We start from the raw sequence: 20,565 nt of genomic DNA, 5'->3' as shown, positions 1-20,565 counted from the left end.
ATCATGAATAGAAATTTCAACAAGATGTCTGTTGTAGAGTTAGGTTAGTGTGTGAATGAGATAATGACATAAACAACAGATACTGACACTTGTGAAACTTTGGTTTCGGCATATAACACATTGGTTCAAAAACTGGTTGAGCTGGTAGCTCCTGCTAGGTGGAAACTAGTCAGGGCAAATACAAAGCATCAGAAATGGTTCACACCCATTCTGGTTAGCTTAAAAAGAGAGAAGAGAAACTTGAAACTAAGATGGGTAAAACAGCCAACCATTGAGAACAAGTGGGAGGAAGCGGAATCACGGTACAAACAAAACATCATAGAATCCAAGAAAAAATTCTATAACGAGCAAATGGACAAAGCATCAAACTCTGCGAGTAAGCTCTTTGAAATTCTGAGATCTCTAGAAAAACCCAAAGCACTATCACCCCCAGCTCAACCTTCTCAGGGCGACTGCCTAAAAGTACAGGAGGCCTTCAATGCTAAGGTCACAAAGGCAAGAGAAATAATCAGGACGACACATGTCCCCCCCCCCTCCCACCCCACCAACAAAATCCTGGATAGTCCAGCAAGAGCAGGAGAGGACAAAGATTTGATTTCTCAACTATCGCAGCACTGGACATGAGGTCCCTCTTATCCACCATGAGCCCCACGTCCTGTGCAAAAAACATCCAACCCCCCCGGATTATCCTAGAACAGAGATATCTTTATACCTTTCCTTACACGTTTGGTGAATGCATCTTTTCGTGATTGCCACGTACCAGAATCTATCAAAATTGTTAGTCACTCCCTTAGCCAAAAAGCCAGGCTTGGCCTACAGGGACCCCAGTAACCTACGAACAATTACCAATTGCAACTTTCTATTGAAGATTCTAGATAAAGCGGCTACGCTGCAGTTTCAAGCATGCGTAGAAGCAAATAACATTCTGCATAGGCAACAATCAGACTTTAGACCAGCCCACAGCACTGAAACACCTATGGTCGATCTCCAGACCCATTATGGTCAAGGGCAGGTCAGGAATGCTGGTGCTGCTGGACCTGTCACCGGCCTTTGATTTGCTAGACCATGAACAACTTCTCTGGTCTTTAGGGCATATGAACGGATGCTCTTCGAAGGCAATCCGATGGGTATCCTTTCTTGCCAATCGAAGATCAAAAATTCACTGAGGCGATGCTTTCTCGGCTTTGCCGTCCATTAATTGTGGCGTACCACAGTGGACCAGTCTGTCTCCCCTACTTTTCAATCTCGATCTTAGACTACTCTGCACAGTTCTCGAGGGCACAGGAGTGTTCTTTCCGAATTACGCTGGTGATTGAGCCGAGTGGCAAATACATGACAGATGCCCATAATCTCGAGACTGTGTATAATACCATAGAGGCCTGGATGACATCCAATTTGATTTGTTTGAATGGGAATAAAGCAGAGTTACTGATCTTTGGCTCACGGCAGGCACGCGCCAAATTAGGACACCGTCAAGGTCCAAGAAAAGCTGAAGACCTTGGGTATTACTCTGGAAGCATTGCTAAATGCAGTCTCATGTTTGCAACTGAAACAAAAGCTGCAAATGTAACTTAGACGTGCTAAATCACATCAGACCATTTGTGAATGAAAAGAAAAGCACCCCTATTGCCAGGGCCATTATCCTATCCAGGCTGCACTATGGAAATTCGCTAATGCTTGGAGCAAAGAAGGGTTTAATCGCAAGATATCAGATCATGCAGTGAGAATCATTAGGAAGAAAACGAGAAGGGAGCATAGAACGTCAGACAGAAGAGCCTTACCGTGGCTGAAAATCAAGGACCATATCATTTATAAAGGCATGACCTTGGTCCACCGATGTATCCACGGGCAATCTCCTACTTATTTGAAAGATCTGATCCTCCCGTACATACCGGGCTGATCATTGAGATCGGAATCTAGAGGTCAGATTGTCTGCCCAACGTTCAAACGCACTAATGGGCTGGGGTGATCTTTTCCAGTAATGGCATCCCAAGCATGGAATGGACTGCCTAATGCCATCAGATTAGAGGGTAACTATCTGGCTTTCTGGAAGGCTTTGAAGACAGCCATGTTTTAATAGCCACTACAGTTTCCCCAAGGTTAACGTAATGGGCACCTAGCTGTCCTGTCTTCCGGTATGTAGTTTCCCCTGTCTAAATGTATGCGCCCTGATGCCTGCGGGCTTCGGCGCAATTTAAATGTATACATAAATAAATCCATGAAAACAAAATGTGAGGCATTTTAAAAGCAGTTACTTTGTCCATGTGTTGATGGCTAATTAACTATTCAGGGTGTTTAATAGGAGCAAGGTGGGTCAGTGTAAAAACATACCCTTCCTCCTGAAGATAGTTTCTGAATTCCATTGCAGTCATACTTTTTTTACCAGCTCAGTTCTCCAACGTATCCATTGATGATGAGCATTTGTTGCGTACTGTGCACAATTTTGTCAAGCTGGGACTTAATATTTTAGAGTGCCACGTCGTCTAGTTTTATACATTGATAAAATAAGGGGCAGCCACTGTCTACGCAAGCTAATTCTATAAGGACGTAGTTATCAAAAACTAACCTGAGGTCTGCATTGTTCTTGAAGAGCATACTCTGCAGAAGGTAAACTGAACAAGGCATGCTTGTTTAATGATACACTTCGAGCTGACACATATCGTGCAGCTAGTAGATGCCAGTACATACCTGTTGCAATTATTGCTTCTCGGAATATGACTGTAAAATTGATTCCCAGGAGGCTCAGGCATTCGTAAAGCAATGTGTATAGCGGGTCTCCTTTGCTGCCAAGGCACCTCTCTAGAAAATAATTACATTTTCTTGCATGTATAAAGATTTCAAATTTTGGTAATATTGAAAAAGAAAGAATGTTTTGCCGGGCTGCTGTGAATTGCTCAAGTTTATGAATCTAGATTGACTCCATTTTGACCAAGATGGGTGCTTGCAGTGTTGAGCGCAATGCTGTATAGAAAGCAGATCAGTGCTATCTAACTGAAACCATTATTTTATTTGTTTCCCCAACTTTAGGTTCTCTGGTCATTGAGGAAAATGATGCCTCACAGCATGCAACTCCCATGGAAGTTCAGAATATGCAGGCACAGAACACACTTGCCCATAATGTGGAAACTCAAGGACCTTCTCCTGCCAACCAGCTTTCCAAGTTCCCCACACAGATTAACCTGGCTCAGCTTCGTCTCCAACACATGCAGCAACAGATTTTGGCGCAGAGGCAGCAGGCCCAGCGTCGGGCAGCTGGAGTAGTCCCTCCCCATCCTTTGGGGCTCCAGAGTCCAACAGGTCCACCACATTCTATGGGACTTCAGAACCCCAGGGGTCAAGGGCCCATGCAGCATCAGCCTTCAACATCAAATCCGGTATGTACAATTGTTTTCCATAGATGTGTGCCTGTCACTCATTGAGGATTTTGATCTGAAAGAAAATGTTGGCTTGACAAATAAACCCAGCTTCAAAGTACTAAGCATTATAATGTAGGGCTAAATATAGTTTAATGAGTTTCAAATTATTTTGCAAACGTTATACGACAATGCAAAAAGAGCTAGATGACTAGGAACCTATATTAAGAAGCTGAACATATTAATGAAAAAGCAATTGCAGTAAATGTTGTGTTTTTCCAAAAATATTGCATGATAGTATGCAAGCTTTTCCATCCTCCAAAAAAAGCACATTGCTCTGTTCTAAGCCTCATTTATCCTTCCCCTAAAAGAAAACAAATTAATAAAAAGAGATGACATTGACATGACATGCTATGGTAAGCTAAGTAAAATCACTCTTTCAGGAAGCCAAGATCCTCCAGTATCCCATTATGCAGTGTAGTTACAGGAGAAAGTAATTGTTCTGCTCCGTGAAGCAATGACCCCTTAACATTGACAGAAATATTAATATTCTCCAGCATTGGATCTTTCATAGATTCACCTGCTGTGAATATTCCCAGTCACTTTTTTGCTCTAGTATAGTAACTTTTTGGTCATACTGCTGCCAGCCAGTTGGAAAGGCTCCCCCAGTTACACCCTTATTGGCCATATTCGCAATCTTTCTCATTATAATACTAAGAATATTATTGTAAATCAATCTACTTTTAAATTTTAAATAGTTTCTTTCGATGATGCGCCAAAATCGTTGCCTGCAGGAATGGGTTTCCTTCATCCACAGCCATCACTGCCTGTGAGTTCCTGTTCTCCAGAGTCTTTCTCAGTTTTGGGCCTACTCCGTGGCTAAAACCAAGAGAAGAAGCCTCTTCATGGCCTGCACCCGTTTCGGCTTGAAGAACGTCTTTGTTGATGATCTGCATGACAACTGCTGCCTGTACTACCTCCGCCCGCATTATGTCATTGAGGATTGCAACATTTGCTAGTCCTTCTCCAATAATACCATCGGGGTTCGTCACCGAAGGTTGGTCGCGTGGCTAGAGGATGCCAGGGGTCCTCTGACTCTGCTTCAGTACGGAGTCATGCCTCACTCAGGCAGGATAGGGTTATCCAGGGAGCCACCCTTAGTAACAGGTCAAGATCGCACAATAAGCCTTAATTGAGCAGTAAGAAAGCACACCGGGAACAATCCGAGAACAGGCTGAAGTCGCTGTTGACAACTTCAGAAAGGCCAACCATACCGTCTACTGCCAAGGTCAGTTGATCCTCCTCGCCTGCGTCCAAGGATGGGGGTATGCCCACCCCGTCAAAATGATCTCTGTTGACATCCTCATAATCATCGCTAACTTTTCTTATGCCAACCATGTCGAAGACTAGAACCACTTGGTTGACATCTTCGAAGATGTTTAGTCTACGAAGCCTTCAATGCCAATCACCCCTACACCATCAACGACCTTGACCACTAAACCATTGACCAAGCCATCAACAACCAGCACACCATCGACGACCGTGGCAGTCCCTTTGATTCCAGCCATTTCACTGTTGGCGGCAACTGGTGTAGGTCTCTGGGAGGAGTGGAATAAGACTCATACAGCTACAATTCCCATGATTGCAGACTCCAGCTGATCGCAGGAGATTGGAGGATCCCCAGACTGTGTCCTCAGATCATGATACAATATGGAAGTCGTGATGTCCCCTCTCAGCTCTCCTCATCAGGAAGCGCCTCCATCCAAGGCAAAGAAGGTATCAAGGCCGACCACTAACTCCAAACCCTCAAGACGGTGCAACTCCTCCAAAGGCACTCTCTCCGGCACCTGCAGACAGGAATCTCTCCGGATGTTTTAAGCCCACTAACCACTTTAGTGCCCACCCTGCAGCAGAGGTTACCAACGCCACTGCTGCCACTGGCACCACTGCCGCCTCCACAGCCAAGACAGCCACTAGCTGAGCCCAGTGGTATCCCTGCCACCCTGCGACCTACTAGAGAGGAGCGGCAGCTGCTACAGCCCCTACAATGACCAGACACAGACACTGACCAGGATCACAGTATGATGTGGTGTCTGTGCACTCAACGGACATGGATGAATATGATATCATCTCAGCCGAGGGCGAACCAGAAGACATCCCTATCAGTGATTCACCCCCAGATGCTGTTGTCCTTCCACACCCTTATGGGCAGGTCTGTGAAAATGTTTGCCCAGTCTACTATCGCCGAAGGGATCCACACTGAACATCAATATTGTCCATTCCACACCTGCAGGATATTCAGGAGGACCATCTCCCATCCTTCCATGGCGCCAGCAAAGAAGGACCGATTTGACAAAAAATACAGGGCCCCCGACTCTGCTCCAATATTCCTACGCTCGCAGCCTACACTGGAGTCTGTTGTTTTGGCAGCTGTCCATAAACTGTCCATCAACCCATCTTCATTGTGTTCCATCACTCCAGCCAAAAAAAGCAAACGCTTAGATGCATTCAGAAAAAAGCCACGACTATCAAGGCGCCAAACGCCATGGCCATTCTCGCTAGATAAGACCGCAAGCTATTGTACAAGCTGGGATATCTTCTAGAATTCCTCCCTGAATACAAGCGTCGGGAAGCTATGGAAATCTTTCATGAAGGTGAGGTGGTGTCAGACCAAGTCATCACAGAAGCTCTTTATATTGCTGAAACTGGATTCCGTCATCTCGGGAACAGAGCAGTACTTCAAAGACGGGATTGGTTCAAGGCGACCAACTTCGGGCTGGAAGTACAATCTAAGGTTCTAGACCAGTTGTTCGACTGGGTGGACCTGTTCGGCAAAAAAGTGGATGAGAGACTATACATAAAAACAGACACTGAGACCGCCCGCTGTCTATCCTTTTGGATGGGGGAAATCCCACTTTAACAAGACGTCAAGGGGCTACCGGGGGCTACCGCCCCAACTACAAGTCTTCCTTGTACAAGACTCGGGCATACTGCTCAACAAACAAGTACAAGGGATGAACCCAGTCCTTCAGGGGAAATCGGCGCTGACGGGGCTCCTTGCAATCCTGGGGCCAGTCAGCAAAACAGCCCTGACCCATAGTGTCCCTCCCACTTCAGCACCCAAGTGGGAGGAAGGCTATCTTAGTTCATCAATCAGTGGAGCAACATCACAAACGACAAATGGGTGCTCTGCCCTTCTCCAGTAGGGTCATTAATTTTTATTTATTTATTTATTTATTTATTTATTTATTTATATTGCGCCGGTAGCTCGCAAGCTTCGGGGCGCAGGAACAGGCACACGGGAAACAAGTGACGGGTAACTAACACAAAGCACAAGACAGATATATATAGAATATCGGACTGGGCCAGAAAGATTTTTATGTATTAGAATGTATTCAAACCCCACCAGACTTTGCTCCTGTGCAAAAATCAGAAAACTTCACCATCTGCTGCAGCAAGAGGTTCAGGCCTTTCTCTCCAAAGGATCAGTGGAAAAAGTTCCGGTTGCACAGAAAGGATCAGGAGTCTACTCAAGATACTTCTTGGTAAGTAAAAAAGTTAGGGGGTTGGAGGCCCATCTTGGACTTCAGAGAACTCACACATTTCTGAAATAACAGACCTTTCATATGGTGACACTACAACTGGTGGTCTCTGTTACAACAGGGTGATTTCTTAGTGTCCCTCAAACTGGATGACGCATAATTCCACATTGCTATCCGTCACACAAACCGCTGCTACCTGCGGTTTGTGGTGGGTGGCATACATTATCAATTCAAAGCTCTGCCCATCTGGCTTCAATCAGCCCCACGGGTGTTTACCAAATGCCTCGCTCCAGTGGTGGCACATCTGCGGTGGGCATTCATGTCTATCCATACCATGATGATTGGTTGGTACGAGCACCATCTTACACCACGGCAACAGAGAGCTCATCGTCGACCATTCACTGCCTGCAGTCCCTCGGCTTCTCCATAAATTTCCCAAAGTTTTGCATATCCCAGCGTAGCAAGCAATGTACCTAGGAGCAAAGCTCAATGCGCTCTCTTGCACAGCGATGACTTCACAAAAACAGGTATCCACCCTTCTATGCAAGGTGCACCAACTGAGCACGTCAAGAGCGGTTTCAGTCTGCAGCTACAAGTCCCTTGGGCATGATGTCATTGTGCATTCCCCTCATCAATTATTACAGGCTAAGCATGCACCCACTGTAAGAGTTTCTAGACGCTTGATGGGTACAGATCTCCGGATCCTGGGAGGACTGCATCCCTCCACAGCAATTCAAGGAAGGGCTGCGTTGGTGGTCCAACAAAGCCCATCTTGTTGAAGGTGCTCCCATTCCGCTACCCAATCACCAGGTCACCGTCATGACCGACTTCCCTAGAATGCTGGGGAGCCCATTCACAAGACCTTCATGACAGAGGTATATGGGCCATAGCCTGTTGTTTCCACGAAGTAAATGACTTTGATGTATTTTACTTTGTGGAAATTACTTAGTTGTGGGGTAAGGTATAAAAGAGGGATGGGTTTGAGGTGGGGTGGCAGTGGAGGGGGAGATGGGGTGGTAGATTTGAAGTATATTTTGGGGTGATATATTCGAAGTATATTTTCAAAGTAATTTCAGCAAAGTAAATTACGTTGAAGTAATTTCCTTCGTTGAAATGACATGGAACCCTATGGATGAAGCATGACAAGTTGCAACCCATCGACCTCCTGGAACTAATGGCAGTGTGTTGGGCCCTAAAGTCTTTCGTCCATTACTCTGCGGAAAGGTGGGGTAAATCTTTACAAACAATACCACCACGATATTCTACATACGCAAGCGGGGAGGAACGAGATCCCCACAGTTGTCAGCGGAAGCACAGTCCCCGTGGCACTGGGCATTACAACACCAGATGTTTCTTCTTCCCTTTCGCCTTCCATGTATCCACAACACCATAGCAGACTATCTCAACAGGGAGCTCCGCTCTTGCCACAACTTTACTAGATATTCCAATGTTGGGGCACTCAGGAAATTGATCTTTTTGCAACCTACAACAAGAGGTGCAAAACCTTTGCCAGCAGATTTCCCCATACCGTGAGCCTGAAGGATGCCTTTGCGTTTGTATGAGACGGGAAGGAACTGTATGCGTTTCCACCCATCCCTGTGGTGCCCCGAGTCATCAACGTATTCAGACTGTATTGGTGAAAATTGATATTGGCGTGGCCGAGACAGTTTTGGTACTCGGAACTTCTCACACTCTCCTCAGCAGTTCCAGTCAGGATGCAACCACACCCCAATCTGTTGCCCAGAAACCAAGGAGCTGTGCTTCATCACAATCCAGCCTCGCTCCATCCGACGACTCCTGTGTTCTTAGTTTGGATCAATCCCGCTACTACAAGACTGCCAAGATGTCCTAGCGCGGGCCTGGGCTCCATCCACTTTGCCATTTTACAAGAACAAGTAGAAACAGTTTGAAGTCTAGTGCAGATCACACCGGCTAAACCCCAGACCATCCGGCCGCATAATATTCTTCCATATTGGTTGTCCCTGGTGCAAGCCGGTTTGGCTCACTCTTCCATTATGGTGCACTTGCCCACCATCTCCAGGTACAACCGCTTGCCTGGCACCCGTTAACTCTGGTCTCAAAGTTTGGTGAAGGAATTTTTGAAGGTCCTATTCAGGTCTTTCCCACCGTTTTAGTGACCAGCTCCAGCACGGGAGTTTAACGTTGTCCTTTCCAGGCCCATGTAACCACCCTTTGAGCCTATGCATAAAGCCTCTCTCAATCATCTTTCCTGGAAAACTGCCTTTTTAGTGACCATCATTTCTGCCCGTGTGCCTGTGGTATTGCCAGTTTTCTTCAGCTCACCTACTTCACCGGCTGAGCGTTCATTGCACTCGTACGTAGTGCGGGCTCTCAAATATTATGTTGCCTGTACAAAATCCATTTGTCACATCTCTCGGCTTTTTACGTGGCGTATGAACCCTCATGCTAAGGAAGGGCACTTTCCAAGCCTTCCATTTCCAGTTGGGTCTTTGCATGCATCTCCATCTGCCACTAGCAGGCTTGCAGGCCTCTCCCTGGCAGGCACAGCACCCACTCCGCCACGGCAGCCATGACGGTTTTCCTCTCTGGCACTCCACTGCTACACATTTGCAGGGCAGCTACGTGGAGGTCGGTGCACACATTCATCAAGTTCTACTGTGTCAACAAGGATTCTGTGGCAGAGTGCAAGGTTGGCCAGTCTGTTGTTCGGAAGCTGTTTGCATGAGGTTAGTTGGTCTGCAGTGGTAAGTTTTGCTATAAGGAGCTGCCCTTTTTTCATGGTTATATACTGATTTGTAAACTATTCAGAGAATTTGAATCTATGACAGATCCAATGCTGGAGAAGGAATGTGTTACTTACCTGTAACTCCTGTTCGAGGGGATTGGGTCCTCCGACGTATTCCATATCTATGACAGGTAATCACCACAGCTGTGCTGCTTCGGAAACTTTTCCGGCGTCTGCGTCCTGCGTCGATGACGTCGATACGCCGACGTCGAGGACCTCCTCCGACGTCCAACGTCATCCGATGTGATAAGTAGGACGCACGACGCCTGTAGCCTCAGTTCCGTTTTTTCCGCGAACGTGTTGCTTCGTGTTTCTCGGTTCTACGCCTCGACTCTTTGGAGTTCTGTTCTTTCTGGTTCTTCGAACCTGTTCGTTTGTGTATTTCGGCGATGTCTTCCACTTTGTCTTCAACCCCGCGTCCGGGCTTTAAGAAGTGCGGGGAGTGTGGGTCCAAGATGTCGGTGACTGACTCGCACGTCGCCTGCCTCTGGTGCCTCGGGGAGGCCCACGACACGGATGACTGTGTTGACTGCCTGTCGCTCACGTCCAAAGCCTTACGCGAACGTAAGAAGAAGTTGTCGGTAGGTCGGGTGTCCAAGCCCCGGAAGTCGAAGTCGGCGGGGCTTTCGACGGATGATTCGAGGGGTGACTCTCCGCGTCATCGTCGGAAGTCTAGTCGGTCTTCTTCTAGGAGTGGGTCTCGCCACTCCTCAGCCTCTTCGAGGCATTCTCGGAAGCGCCGTCACCGGTCGCCTTCCAGGTCCTCTTCCGAGGATTCTGCCCGGCACGTCGGTTACCCCACCAGCCGTGCGACGCCGGAGGAATGGGCTTCCTTCGGGAAGAAAATGTTGGCGATTCTTGAGTCGCAGGGTACTCAGCCGTCCGCGCCCCCGAGTGGGGTCGGCCGTGTGAGGTCGAGAGACGCCGCTCGCAAGAGTGGTCGGCACGAGTCACGGGAGCGGTCCCGTTCGGACAAGGAGGCTCGTTCTCGCCGTACCCGTTCCAGGTCCCGGTCCTCGACGCGTTCGAGACCGTGTGCTCCTGTGAAGTATTTGAGGAAGACGTCGACGTCTGAGGCGTCGAGGGCGTCGACAGGCTTTCTCGAGGCTCCGGCTTCGAGGACGTCGTCGAGGCCGTCGACGTTCAGGTCGTCGAGGGACACGCTCGGGGCTCCGGCCTCGAGGGCTGTGTCGACGCCGCCGATACTGGAGGCGCTGCATCTGACGTCGACGCCGATTTCCTCGACGTCGACGCCGATCCTCTCGGCGCCGTTGCCGGTTTTCTCGGCGTCGGCGCCGATTCGCTCGACGCCATCGACGCCTTTCGTGTCGGAGGTGCCCCGTGTCACGGGTGTACCCCCTAGGAAGGCTCTGGTTAAGAGCAAGCACTCTCGGGTGCCTTTTCGCCACCTGGAATTTATTTCGGAGGCGGATGAGGATTCTGATGGCCTGGTTCCTAGTCTGGTGCCTGATGACATTGGCTCGGGCCGTAGTCAGTTTGACGATTTGAGGCAGTCACTGCATGATGCCAGTGGACTGGACACCTCCCCGGAGGTGGACTTTTGTAGGCCTGAGCCTGGCTCCCATGCCGATTCCTCGTACCGGCGCCTTATGGCTAGGGTGTCTGAGTATTTGGGATGGTCTGCTCCCCCAGGGGAGTTTGTGCAGGATGATCTGACGGACATCCTTGATGTTGGTCCCCCAACTGACCCGGTACTGCCGTTCCATATGGCTTTACAGAGAAGGGTGGCGGCGGCTTGGACTGCTCCGGAGAGTCTCCCGGCGGTGGGCAGATCCTTGTCGCGTAAATACCGTCCAGCCAGTAGCGACCCCTGCTACTTGACCAGGCACCCCACTCCGGAGAGTTTGGTGGTGCAGGCGGCCACGGCCCCGGCAAAGCAGGCGTCGTACCCTACCATCCCTCCTGATAGGGACGACAAACGTTTTGATGGCTGGGCGAAGAAAGTGTTTTCTTCTGGTGGTATGGCGCTTCAGGCGGCCAACTCCGTTTGTGCCTTGTCACGTTTCACGCACACTCTGTGGAACTGTGTTGCGTTAGCGGCTGAACATATTCCCGATGGGTTGAACGGGAGGGTTTCCTTGCTATGGTCCAGGATGGTAAGGATGCCATGTGTGAGTCCGTTCAGTCGGGTCTGGACTTGGCTGAATGCGTCAGTAGGTCCATGGCGGCGAGCACCGTGATACGCAGGTTTGCGTGGTTGCGGAAGTCGGGGTTTGCTCCTGATGTGCAGTCCCGGCTCCTCAACATGCCCTTTGATGGTGAACACCTTTTTGGCAGCAAGGCTGACGAGAGCCTTGAGAGGTTGCAGACCTCAAAAGCTGCAGCGAAGTCGTTGGGCGCTGCAGTTCGCTAACCTCCGCCTTTTCGTCCTAGGGGACAGCAGTGGAGGGGTGGTTCCTTTCGCTATTACTCATCCTTCAGTAGAGCGAGAGGAGCTGGCAGTCAAAGAGGCCAACGCAGGGGTACCAGAGGTGGACGACAGGGTACCCGTGGTGCCAAGGCCGCTCGGGCAGTTGCCTCTTTGCCCTCGGGTAACGCCGCAGCCGCTCCTACTCAGTCATGAGGCCATGTCCCATGGTTCGCCGGTTGGGGGAAGGCTGGCGCAGCATCTTGTAGAGTGGCAAGCCATTACTTCAGATGTGTGGGTTCTGGAGATCATAGCCCACGGCTACTGTCTTCCTTTTCGGCACAGGCCTCGCCACAATCCACCGGGGAACCTCTCTTTGAAGTGTCCGGATCCGCTCCTTGCGCAGGAAATTCAAGCCCTGCTGGAGAAAGGCGCTATAGAACTGGTGCCTGTAGCGGAGAGGAACAAGGGTTTGTATTCCCCTTATTTTTTGGTTTCCAAGATAGACGGGGGATTGAGACCCATCATGGACTTGCGCGGTTTGAACAAACTCCCCAGGAAGGACAAGTTCAAGATGGTTACTCTCTCTCAAGTCCTCCAGGCCCTTCAGCTTCAGGACTGGTTGGTGTCACTCGACCTCAAGGATGCTTACTTCCATGTGCCGATCCATCCCAAGCACAAGAAGTACCTGAGGTTCGCGGTTGGCGACTCGCACTTTCAGTTTCGGGTCCTGCCGTTCGGATTGACCTCCGCCCCGAGGGTTTTCACCAAGCTCATGGTGGTGGTGGCAGCGCATCTCAGGCAAGGGGGGGATTCACGTCTACCCCTACCTGGACGATTGGTTGATCAGGGGGAGCTCTCCCGAGCAAGTCCTGGATCATCTGTCCATCACCTGCCACTCCCTCCACAGGCTGGGCTTCTCCCTCAATTTAAAGAAGTCCCATTTGACGCCAACGCAGAGGCTCCAGTACATCGGAGCTGTGCTCGACTCTTCCCTGGGGCAGTGTTTTCCTCCCCAGGTGAGGGCTCTTCACATTCAGCAGATGGTGCACAAGTTTCAGCATGCCCAGACGCTCCCAGCGTTCGAGTTCTTGAGGTTGCTCGGCCTCATGGCATCCTGCATTCTTCTGGTGCCAGAGGCTCGCCTGCGCATGAGATCTTTGCAATGGGCACTCAAGATGCAATGGTCGCAGTCCTCCGGCAGGATGTCGGACCCGATTCAGGTGCCGCCCTCGGTCGCCCAGGACCTTCTGTGGTGGGCCGTCGAAGGCAACTTGATGAAGGGGGCTCCATTTTGGCTTCCCTGGCCGGAGGTGACGATCGTGGCGGATGCATCCCTCACGGGATGGGGAGCTCATGCCAACGAGCTGACAGTCAGCGGTCGTTGGTCTCCGTCGGAGTCCAGACTCCATATCAATCTGTTGGAGCTGAGGGCCGTCAGGCTAGCCCTGAAGGCTTTTCTGCCGACTGTGCGGGGAAGGAATGTCCTGATCCTGACGGACAACACGGTGGCCATGCACTACCTCAACAAAAAGGGGGGGGCAGGGTCACTTCCTCTGTGCAGGGAGGCGATGCAGCTCGAGTTCTGGGCCATCCAGCAGGAAGTTTCGGTCTCGGCAGTTCATCTGGCCGGAGCCGAAAACGTGACGGCGGACGCTCTGAGCAGGCAGAGCGCGATCTCTCACGAGTGGGAGTTGGCTCAGGAGATTCTCCTGGAGATCTTCACCCTTTGGGGGACCCCTCAAGTGGATCTCTTCGCCTCCAGTGTCAACCGGAAGTGCGGGAGGTTCTGCTCGCGGGAATTTCCTCCAAGAGGGGCCTTAGGAGACGCGTTCGTGGTGGATTGGTCGTTCCCGCTGCTGTACGCGTTTCCTCCGGTCCCCGTCATCCCGCAAGTGCTGCGGAGGTTGCGGAAGTTCGGTTCCCGGATGATACTCATTGCTCCGGTGTGGGCTCGGAGGACGTGGTACCCGGACCTTCTCGACTTGTCCATCTGCCCTCCACGTCGTCTTCCCTACCGAGACGATCTGCTCTCACGGGAGGGGGGTCTGGTTCTCCATCCAGAGGTCAGATCCCTCAACCTTCACGCTTGGCTTCTGAAAGGTTGAGGTATAGGGATTGGGACCTCCCTGAAGACGTGATGGAGGTGTTGCTTTCGGCCCGAAGGCCAGCAACTAAGTCTCTGTACCGTTGCCGTTGGCGTAAGTTCTGCGACTGGTGCAGAGTTCGGAATGTGGATCCTTTTGCTTGTGACATCCCCATGGTTCTGTCCTTTTTGCTTTCTTTGGCCCACAGGGGCTTGCAAGTGGGTACCATTAAAGGTTACCTGGCAGCGCTGTCCATCTTTAAGCGCTCGTCTGATGAGTGTTCTTACTTTAAGATCCCTTTGATTTCACAGTTTCTGAAAGGGCTCACTAATGTGTTCCCTCCGTCACCTTTCCTGGTGCCCGGTTGGGATTTAAACCTTGTTCTTAGGTTTCTTATGGGTGCTCCGTTTGAGCCTTTACATTCTTGCCCTTTGAGGCTGTTAACTCTGAAAACTGTGTTTTTGGTTGCGGTTACTTCCGCTCGCAGAGTGAGTGAGTTACAGGCACTTTCAGTTAAGCCACCCTTCACTGTTTTCTACAAGGACAGGGTTGTCCTTCGTGTTCGTCCTTCTTTTCTTCCGAAGGTAGTGACGGAATTTCATTTAGCCCAGAAGGTTGTTCTTCCGGCATTCTATCCTCCTCCGCATCCTGGTAAGGAAGAGGAGAGGCTCCATAGGCTTGATCCTAGGAGAGCTTTAAGCTTTTATGTTTCACGCATGTCCCGGGTCAGAGTGGACGATCAACTCTTTATTGGTTACGCTGGTAAGCGTTTGGGGCAAGCTGTGACGAAACAGACTTTGTCCCGCTGGAATATTTTGGCCATCTCTGAGTGTTACCGCTTGGCGGGTAAGGACCCACCGGCTGGCTTGCGGGCCCATTCTACCAGGGGCATGGCTGCATCTACTGCCCTGCAGAGGGGTGTTCCTATTCGCAACATCTGTGATGCAGCCACCTGGGCTTCAGTACATACATTTGTACGGCATTATTCCCTCGATTCCATCAGAGGGCAGGATCTGGCCTTTGGCAAGGCGGTCCTTTGCTCTGCTATTTGATTGGCTATTCTATATTTGTTTGTAAATTCTTTCCCTCCTCCTTGCTCTGGTACTGCTTTGGGAGTCTGTCATAGATATGGAATACGTCGGAGGACCCAATCCCCTCGAAGAACAAGTTACTTTCTTACCTGGTAACGTTCTTTCGATGGGATGGTCCGACGACGTATTCCATATCGCTCCCGCTCTGCCTTCCCCGCTGCAGAATTTCTTTTGCGATTGCAGCTTAGGTTCCGCAAGGCTTTGTGTCTGACTAGCAGTTGACTTCTGTCACACGTTCTGCGGGAAAAAACTACAACTGAGGCTACAGGCGTCGTGCGTCCTACTTATCACATCGGATGACGTCGGACGTCGGAGGAGGTCCTCGACGTCGGCGTATCGACGTCATCGACGCAGGACGCAGACGCCGGAAAAGTTTCCGAAGCAGCACAGCTGTGGTGATTACCTGTCATAGATATGGAATACGTCGTCGGACCATCCCATAGAAAGAACGTTACCAGGTAAGAAAGTAACTTGTTCTTCTCCAGCATTGGTATCTTTCGTCGATTTCATTTGCCTCCCTCCTGCCTATCCCGCTTGTTCCTCTTTTGGCTCATACTGCAACTCCAGTGCCCTTGCCAAAATCTGAAGATGGCCGATGGGGATGGAGCTGAGGGAGCCTTTCCAATTCGATGGGAGCTTTATGACCCAAAAGTGACAATGTTCCAAATTAAAATGTACACTGCTCTGTTGCTGAGGATTCCCAGCCTAACAACGGGGAATATTCACAGCATGTGAATCTATGAAATATCAGTGCTGGAGAACAGGATTAGTTGACTTATTCCTTCTTTATGAGCATTTTCTTTTTTTTTAGTTCACTTGATGATTTTCTGTATACATTAGTTTGGGATTGTATTTAAATTTATGTGCTAGTAAGGGTACAGTGAAGCCTGTTTCCCCACAAGGTGTTCCTCCTTGTGTGAGGCAAAAGACAAAATAAGACAACCATGCACTTTGGGCTGTCTGCCGTGCTCCTTAACGTAAGAGTGCTCAAAAGTGGATCAATCTTAAATTCGAAGGGATTGTGTCCTCCGACGTATTCCTTATCTTGATAGATCATCTCCAGCTTGCTGGCCTCGGAATTTTTTTTTCAGTAGAGGGCACTGCGCGTCGACGTCCCTCGAGCCGATGTCCCTCGACAGCCTCCGTATCGACGCCGACGTCATCATGCTTCTCCAGCATGGGGTCTGGCATGGATTCACATGCTCATGAATATTCCCCGTCGTCAGGCTGGGAATCCTCGGTAAAGAAAAAACCAGTATCAGTTTCGTTTCTGATCTGTCTTTCGTAGTAATAACCAATCACTGGTCTCTGCGTCATACTGACCACAGCCAATGACTGCCCTCTACCTAAGCACCGCCTCTGGCAGCCATCTTCAGATTTTTACCGCACGTTCATGTGTTGGGATCCTCGTGCTATTGCTCTCGAGCGTTAGTGCTATTTTTTCACGTTTTTTCTCAAAAACTTCGTTTTTTCAGTCAAAAGAGCCTCAAGCTCCACCGACTCTCCATCCGATCAACGGGGACCCGTGTCGGATTCGTCTGCGCCCCTCAAGGGTGAAGATTTCGTCGAGCTACGCTTTTGGAGGACTCCAGAAGCTTCTCAGGCCCAGACATGGCCCAGGAGAAGGGAAGCTCGACGCCCGGAAAGCTGTTCAGGATCTGCCCTGGATGCCAGCTGCAGAACGTCTTTAAGGAGGACGAACACTCCTTTTGTCTCTACTGCTTACATGAGGACAAGACGCACGTGGAGAAGGACTGTGCGTTTTGCGGCAATATGTCGGAGCGGACCATGAAGGACCGCAATCAACGTCTCGCCAACTGGCTGGAAGGGAAGAGCCCGTCAGGCGAGAAGAAGAGGAAGAAATCCGAGCGGTCTTCTAAGACCTTTGAGGACGCCCCGGCGACGGGGGTCCAACACAAGGCCAAGCAGCGCGAGTCCGCTGGCACCGGGAGTGCCGAACGGTCGGGCTCTACGGGCGCCAGGCAGGGCGCACCCTCCCCGGCACCATCAGCCACGAGCCAACGCTCTGGGTCGGGTAAGAGGAAGGGCGAACACCCGGCGAAGCTCCTGGAGAGGCCCCGGTCGAGCTCGAAGGCCCCATCGGAGGGGGAGCGAGGCAGTGTCCCCCCCCTCAAGGATAAGGCGGTGAGCGCACCTAAGGTGATGAAGGCCTTAATCCATCCGGCCAAGCCCTCTATCGATACTGTCGCGGCGGCCCTGGCTCAGCCAGTGGAGGCTACACCAGTGGTGGCGACCTCGGGGCTCAGAGTCTCCCTGCCACCTCGGAGGGAGTCCTCTTTTGTGCCCATCGATAGGACCCCCCTGAAATCCCCGACGCTGAAGACGAAGGGGGGGCAGGTGGTCGTCGTAGATTCGGCCTCAACCTCGGAGGAAGAGCTGATCGAGGTCTTGAGCCACGGCCTTGGCGTGGAAGAAGACCGGCCCGTCGGGATGGATCCCGACGCAGGTGACGACGACATCGTCAAGGGTGCCGACGGGGCCCCTGATCGCCCGTCGGATTCCCCTCTGCCAGCGCCGCAAGACAACTCGGCGGCCATTTTGTTGGCTATACAGTCCTTATGCTCAGAGATAAGGACGAGACTACCGTTGCCGACGGAGGAACCTCTCCCGTCGGGGGATCCTGAACCGGGACCTTCTGGTGTTCCCCCTCCCAAGAAAAGAAGGATTCACCCTCCACCTCCTTTTCAGCCGTCGCGCCCCGTCCAGCCCTCCTCCCCGTCCACCCGAGGGGATGATACGGGGACTGACACGACAGCGACGGGTACGGACGACGAGGTATACGACGAGGATCTACCGTCGTCACCTCCCACCAGGGCTTCTCCGCCCGACGAGATTGGATCGTTCCACTCCATGATCGCCAGGGCATCCGAGCTTTTCCAACTCTGCCCTGAGGAGAAGAAAAAGGAAGGATTCCTTTATCAACGGCGCGAGGCCAAGAGGAAGACGGTCCTCGCGGTGCCTCTACTGGACGACATTTGGGATGAGGGCCTTGCCCTCCTCAAGAACCCTTCCACGACGCCAGCTAGAAGAGACCGGTACGAGAAGAAGTACCAGGTCCCGGACGCGGCCCCCCTGTGCCTCCGGGCGCAGCCTACCCCGGACTCCGTCGTCTCCGCGGCGGCCAGGAAGAAAGCGGGGGGGGGGGGTGCGGCCTCCATATCGACTTCCCCACCGGACGGCGAGGGAAAGAAATTGGACGCTATGGGACGCAGGGTCATCTCGTCTGCAGCGACGATTAAAGCGGCCAACGCCTTGGCTATCGTGGCCCGCTACGACAGGGAGCTATGGTACAAACTGGCTCCCCTGCTGGACTTCCTACCGGACGACAAGAGGGCGGATGCCCTGGAGATCCTGCAGGAAGGTGAGGTGGCGTCGGACCACGCCATCACTATTGCGACGGACATCGCCGACACTGGGTTTCGCCAGTTGGGCAACGGCGTGTGCATTAGGCGGCGTGGATGGCTCAAGGCTACGGACTTCCGTCAAGACGTTCAGACCAGAGTCCTGGACATGCCGTTCGATGGGAACAACCTGTTTGGGAAAACAGTGGACGATTCCCTTCAGGCCATTAAAGCGGACACTGAGATGGCCCGGGCCCTTGGGGTTCTGCAGCAACGACGGACGCCCTTTCGGAGCAGCGGAGGCAAGGGCGCCTCCAAAGGTTCCGGCGGCGGTCTCTCCACCTACCGTCAAGCGGCCCGCTCGTCCTCTCAGGAGGCCTACAGAGGACGAGGCAAGTGTGGCGGACCCCGCCGTCGTCGCCAAGGAGGTCAAGGCGGCAAAGCCTCGTCGAAACAGGATTGAACCGGCCGTGGGGTCGGGCCCCCACCGAAGCACCCCGGTGGGAGGCCGGCTGGCGAGCGTCGTCAGCGTGTGGGAGTCCATCTCCACCGACCGTTGGGTGCTGGACGCCTTAGCCCGGGGCCACGCGCTCGAGTTTCAAAGAAGGTGCCCGCGCGTCCCCCCCGTGGCCAGGAAGGAGCTTCACGTCCCTCAGCTTCTCCTGGAGGTAAAGGCGATGCTCAGGAAGGGCGCCATCGAACTCGTCCCAAAGAGGCTTCGGGGCTCCGGAGTTTACTCGAGATACTTCCTCGTGAAGAAGAAGACAGGAGGATGGCGCCCCATCCTAGACCTGCGACGTCTGAACAAGTTCATCAAGGCGCAGAAGTTTCGGATGGTCACCCTCCAGCACGTCCTGGGGCAGCTGGAGGAAGGAGACTTCCTGCCGTCGTTGGATTTGGAGGATGCCTACTTCCATATTCCCATCCTAAAGGGGTACCGAAAATTCCTCAGGTTTGTGGTCCAAGGGCGTCACTACCAGTTCAAAGCCCTCCCCTTCGGACTACGGTCGGCACCCAGGGTATTCACCAAGTGCCTTGCACCGGTGGCGGCGCAGCTGCGCCGCGAGGGGATCCACGTCTACCCCCTACCTGGACGACTGGCTCATCCGAGCCAAGACGAGGGAGCTCGCCGTGGAGCACACGGCAAGGACCGTCCATCTTCTCACGGACCTGGGATTCTCCGTGAACTACGCCAAGTCCCACCTGGTACCCGCGCAAAACGCACTGTTTCTGGGAGCGAAGCTCGACACAGTGTCCCTTCTGGCCTCCCCGTCGGAGGAAAGGACCAGGTCCATCCTGGGCAAGGTACAGCGGATGTTGGTTTCCGACGCGGCCAAGGTGAGGTCCATCAAGTCCCTCCTCGGAATGATGTCTTCTTGCATCTACCTCATTCCCATGTGCAGGCTCCGGATGCGCCCGTTGCAGGAGTTCCTGGACGCGCGCTGGATCCAAACGACGGGCGGCTTCGAGGAGAGGATCACACTCGACGAGAGTTTCCGCCGAGCGGTCCGATGGTGGGGCAACCGCGCGCATCTGACGGCGGGCATGGACTTCCAGACCCCAGACCACCAGGAGACTGTGACCACGGATGCCTCCCTGGAAGGGTGGGGAGCGCACACCGAAAATCTGCACGCGAGAGGCCTTTGGCTCCCGACGGAGAAGTCCCTCCATATCAACGTCCTGGAGCTCCGTGCAGTGTTCTGGGCCCTCAGGTCCTTCCTTCCGTCCCTCAAGGGCAAGGTGGTGAGGATCTTCACCGACAACACCACCACCATGTTTTACATCAGGAAACGGGGCGGAACCAGGTCCCCAGCGCTGTCCAAGGAGGTGCAGGAACTGTGGCATTGGGCCGTCGCCCAAAGGATGTTTCTGGTGCCGTTTCATCTGGCAGGGATAAAAAACACCATCGCCGACTCACTCAGCAGGGAGCTGCGCTCGTGCCACGAGTGGGAACTACGGCAGGATCTAGTGGATCGCCTCTTCCGACGGTGGGGC

The 20,565-nt window shown here is 52.1% G+C and overlaps 1 protein-coding gene across 1 annotated transcript in view; it reads left to right on the top strand.

The window, feature by feature from the left end:
* TRIM24 (tripartite motif containing 24) overlaps positions 1-20,565 on the top strand; it is a 1,617,419-nt gene that overhangs the window by 615,573 nt on the left and 981,281 nt on the right. The window contains exon 9 of the mRNA XM_069628744.1: positions 3,028-3,374. Coding sequence (XP_069484845.1) covers positions 3,028-3,374 — 347 coding nt within the window. The remainder of the gene's footprint in view (positions 1-3,027; positions 3,375-20,565) is intronic.

The sequence above is a fragment of the Ambystoma mexicanum genome, chromosome 12 (assembly GCF_040938575.1).
Source record: "Ambystoma mexicanum isolate Mex_15411 chromosome 12, UKY_AmexF1_1, whole genome shotgun sequence".
Classification (NCBI taxonomy): Eukaryota; Metazoa; Chordata; class Amphibia; order Caudata; family Ambystomatidae; genus Ambystoma; species Ambystoma mexicanum.
Note: the sequence above shows the minus strand (reverse complement) of the source record. Positions and strands in the feature narration are given on the sequence as shown.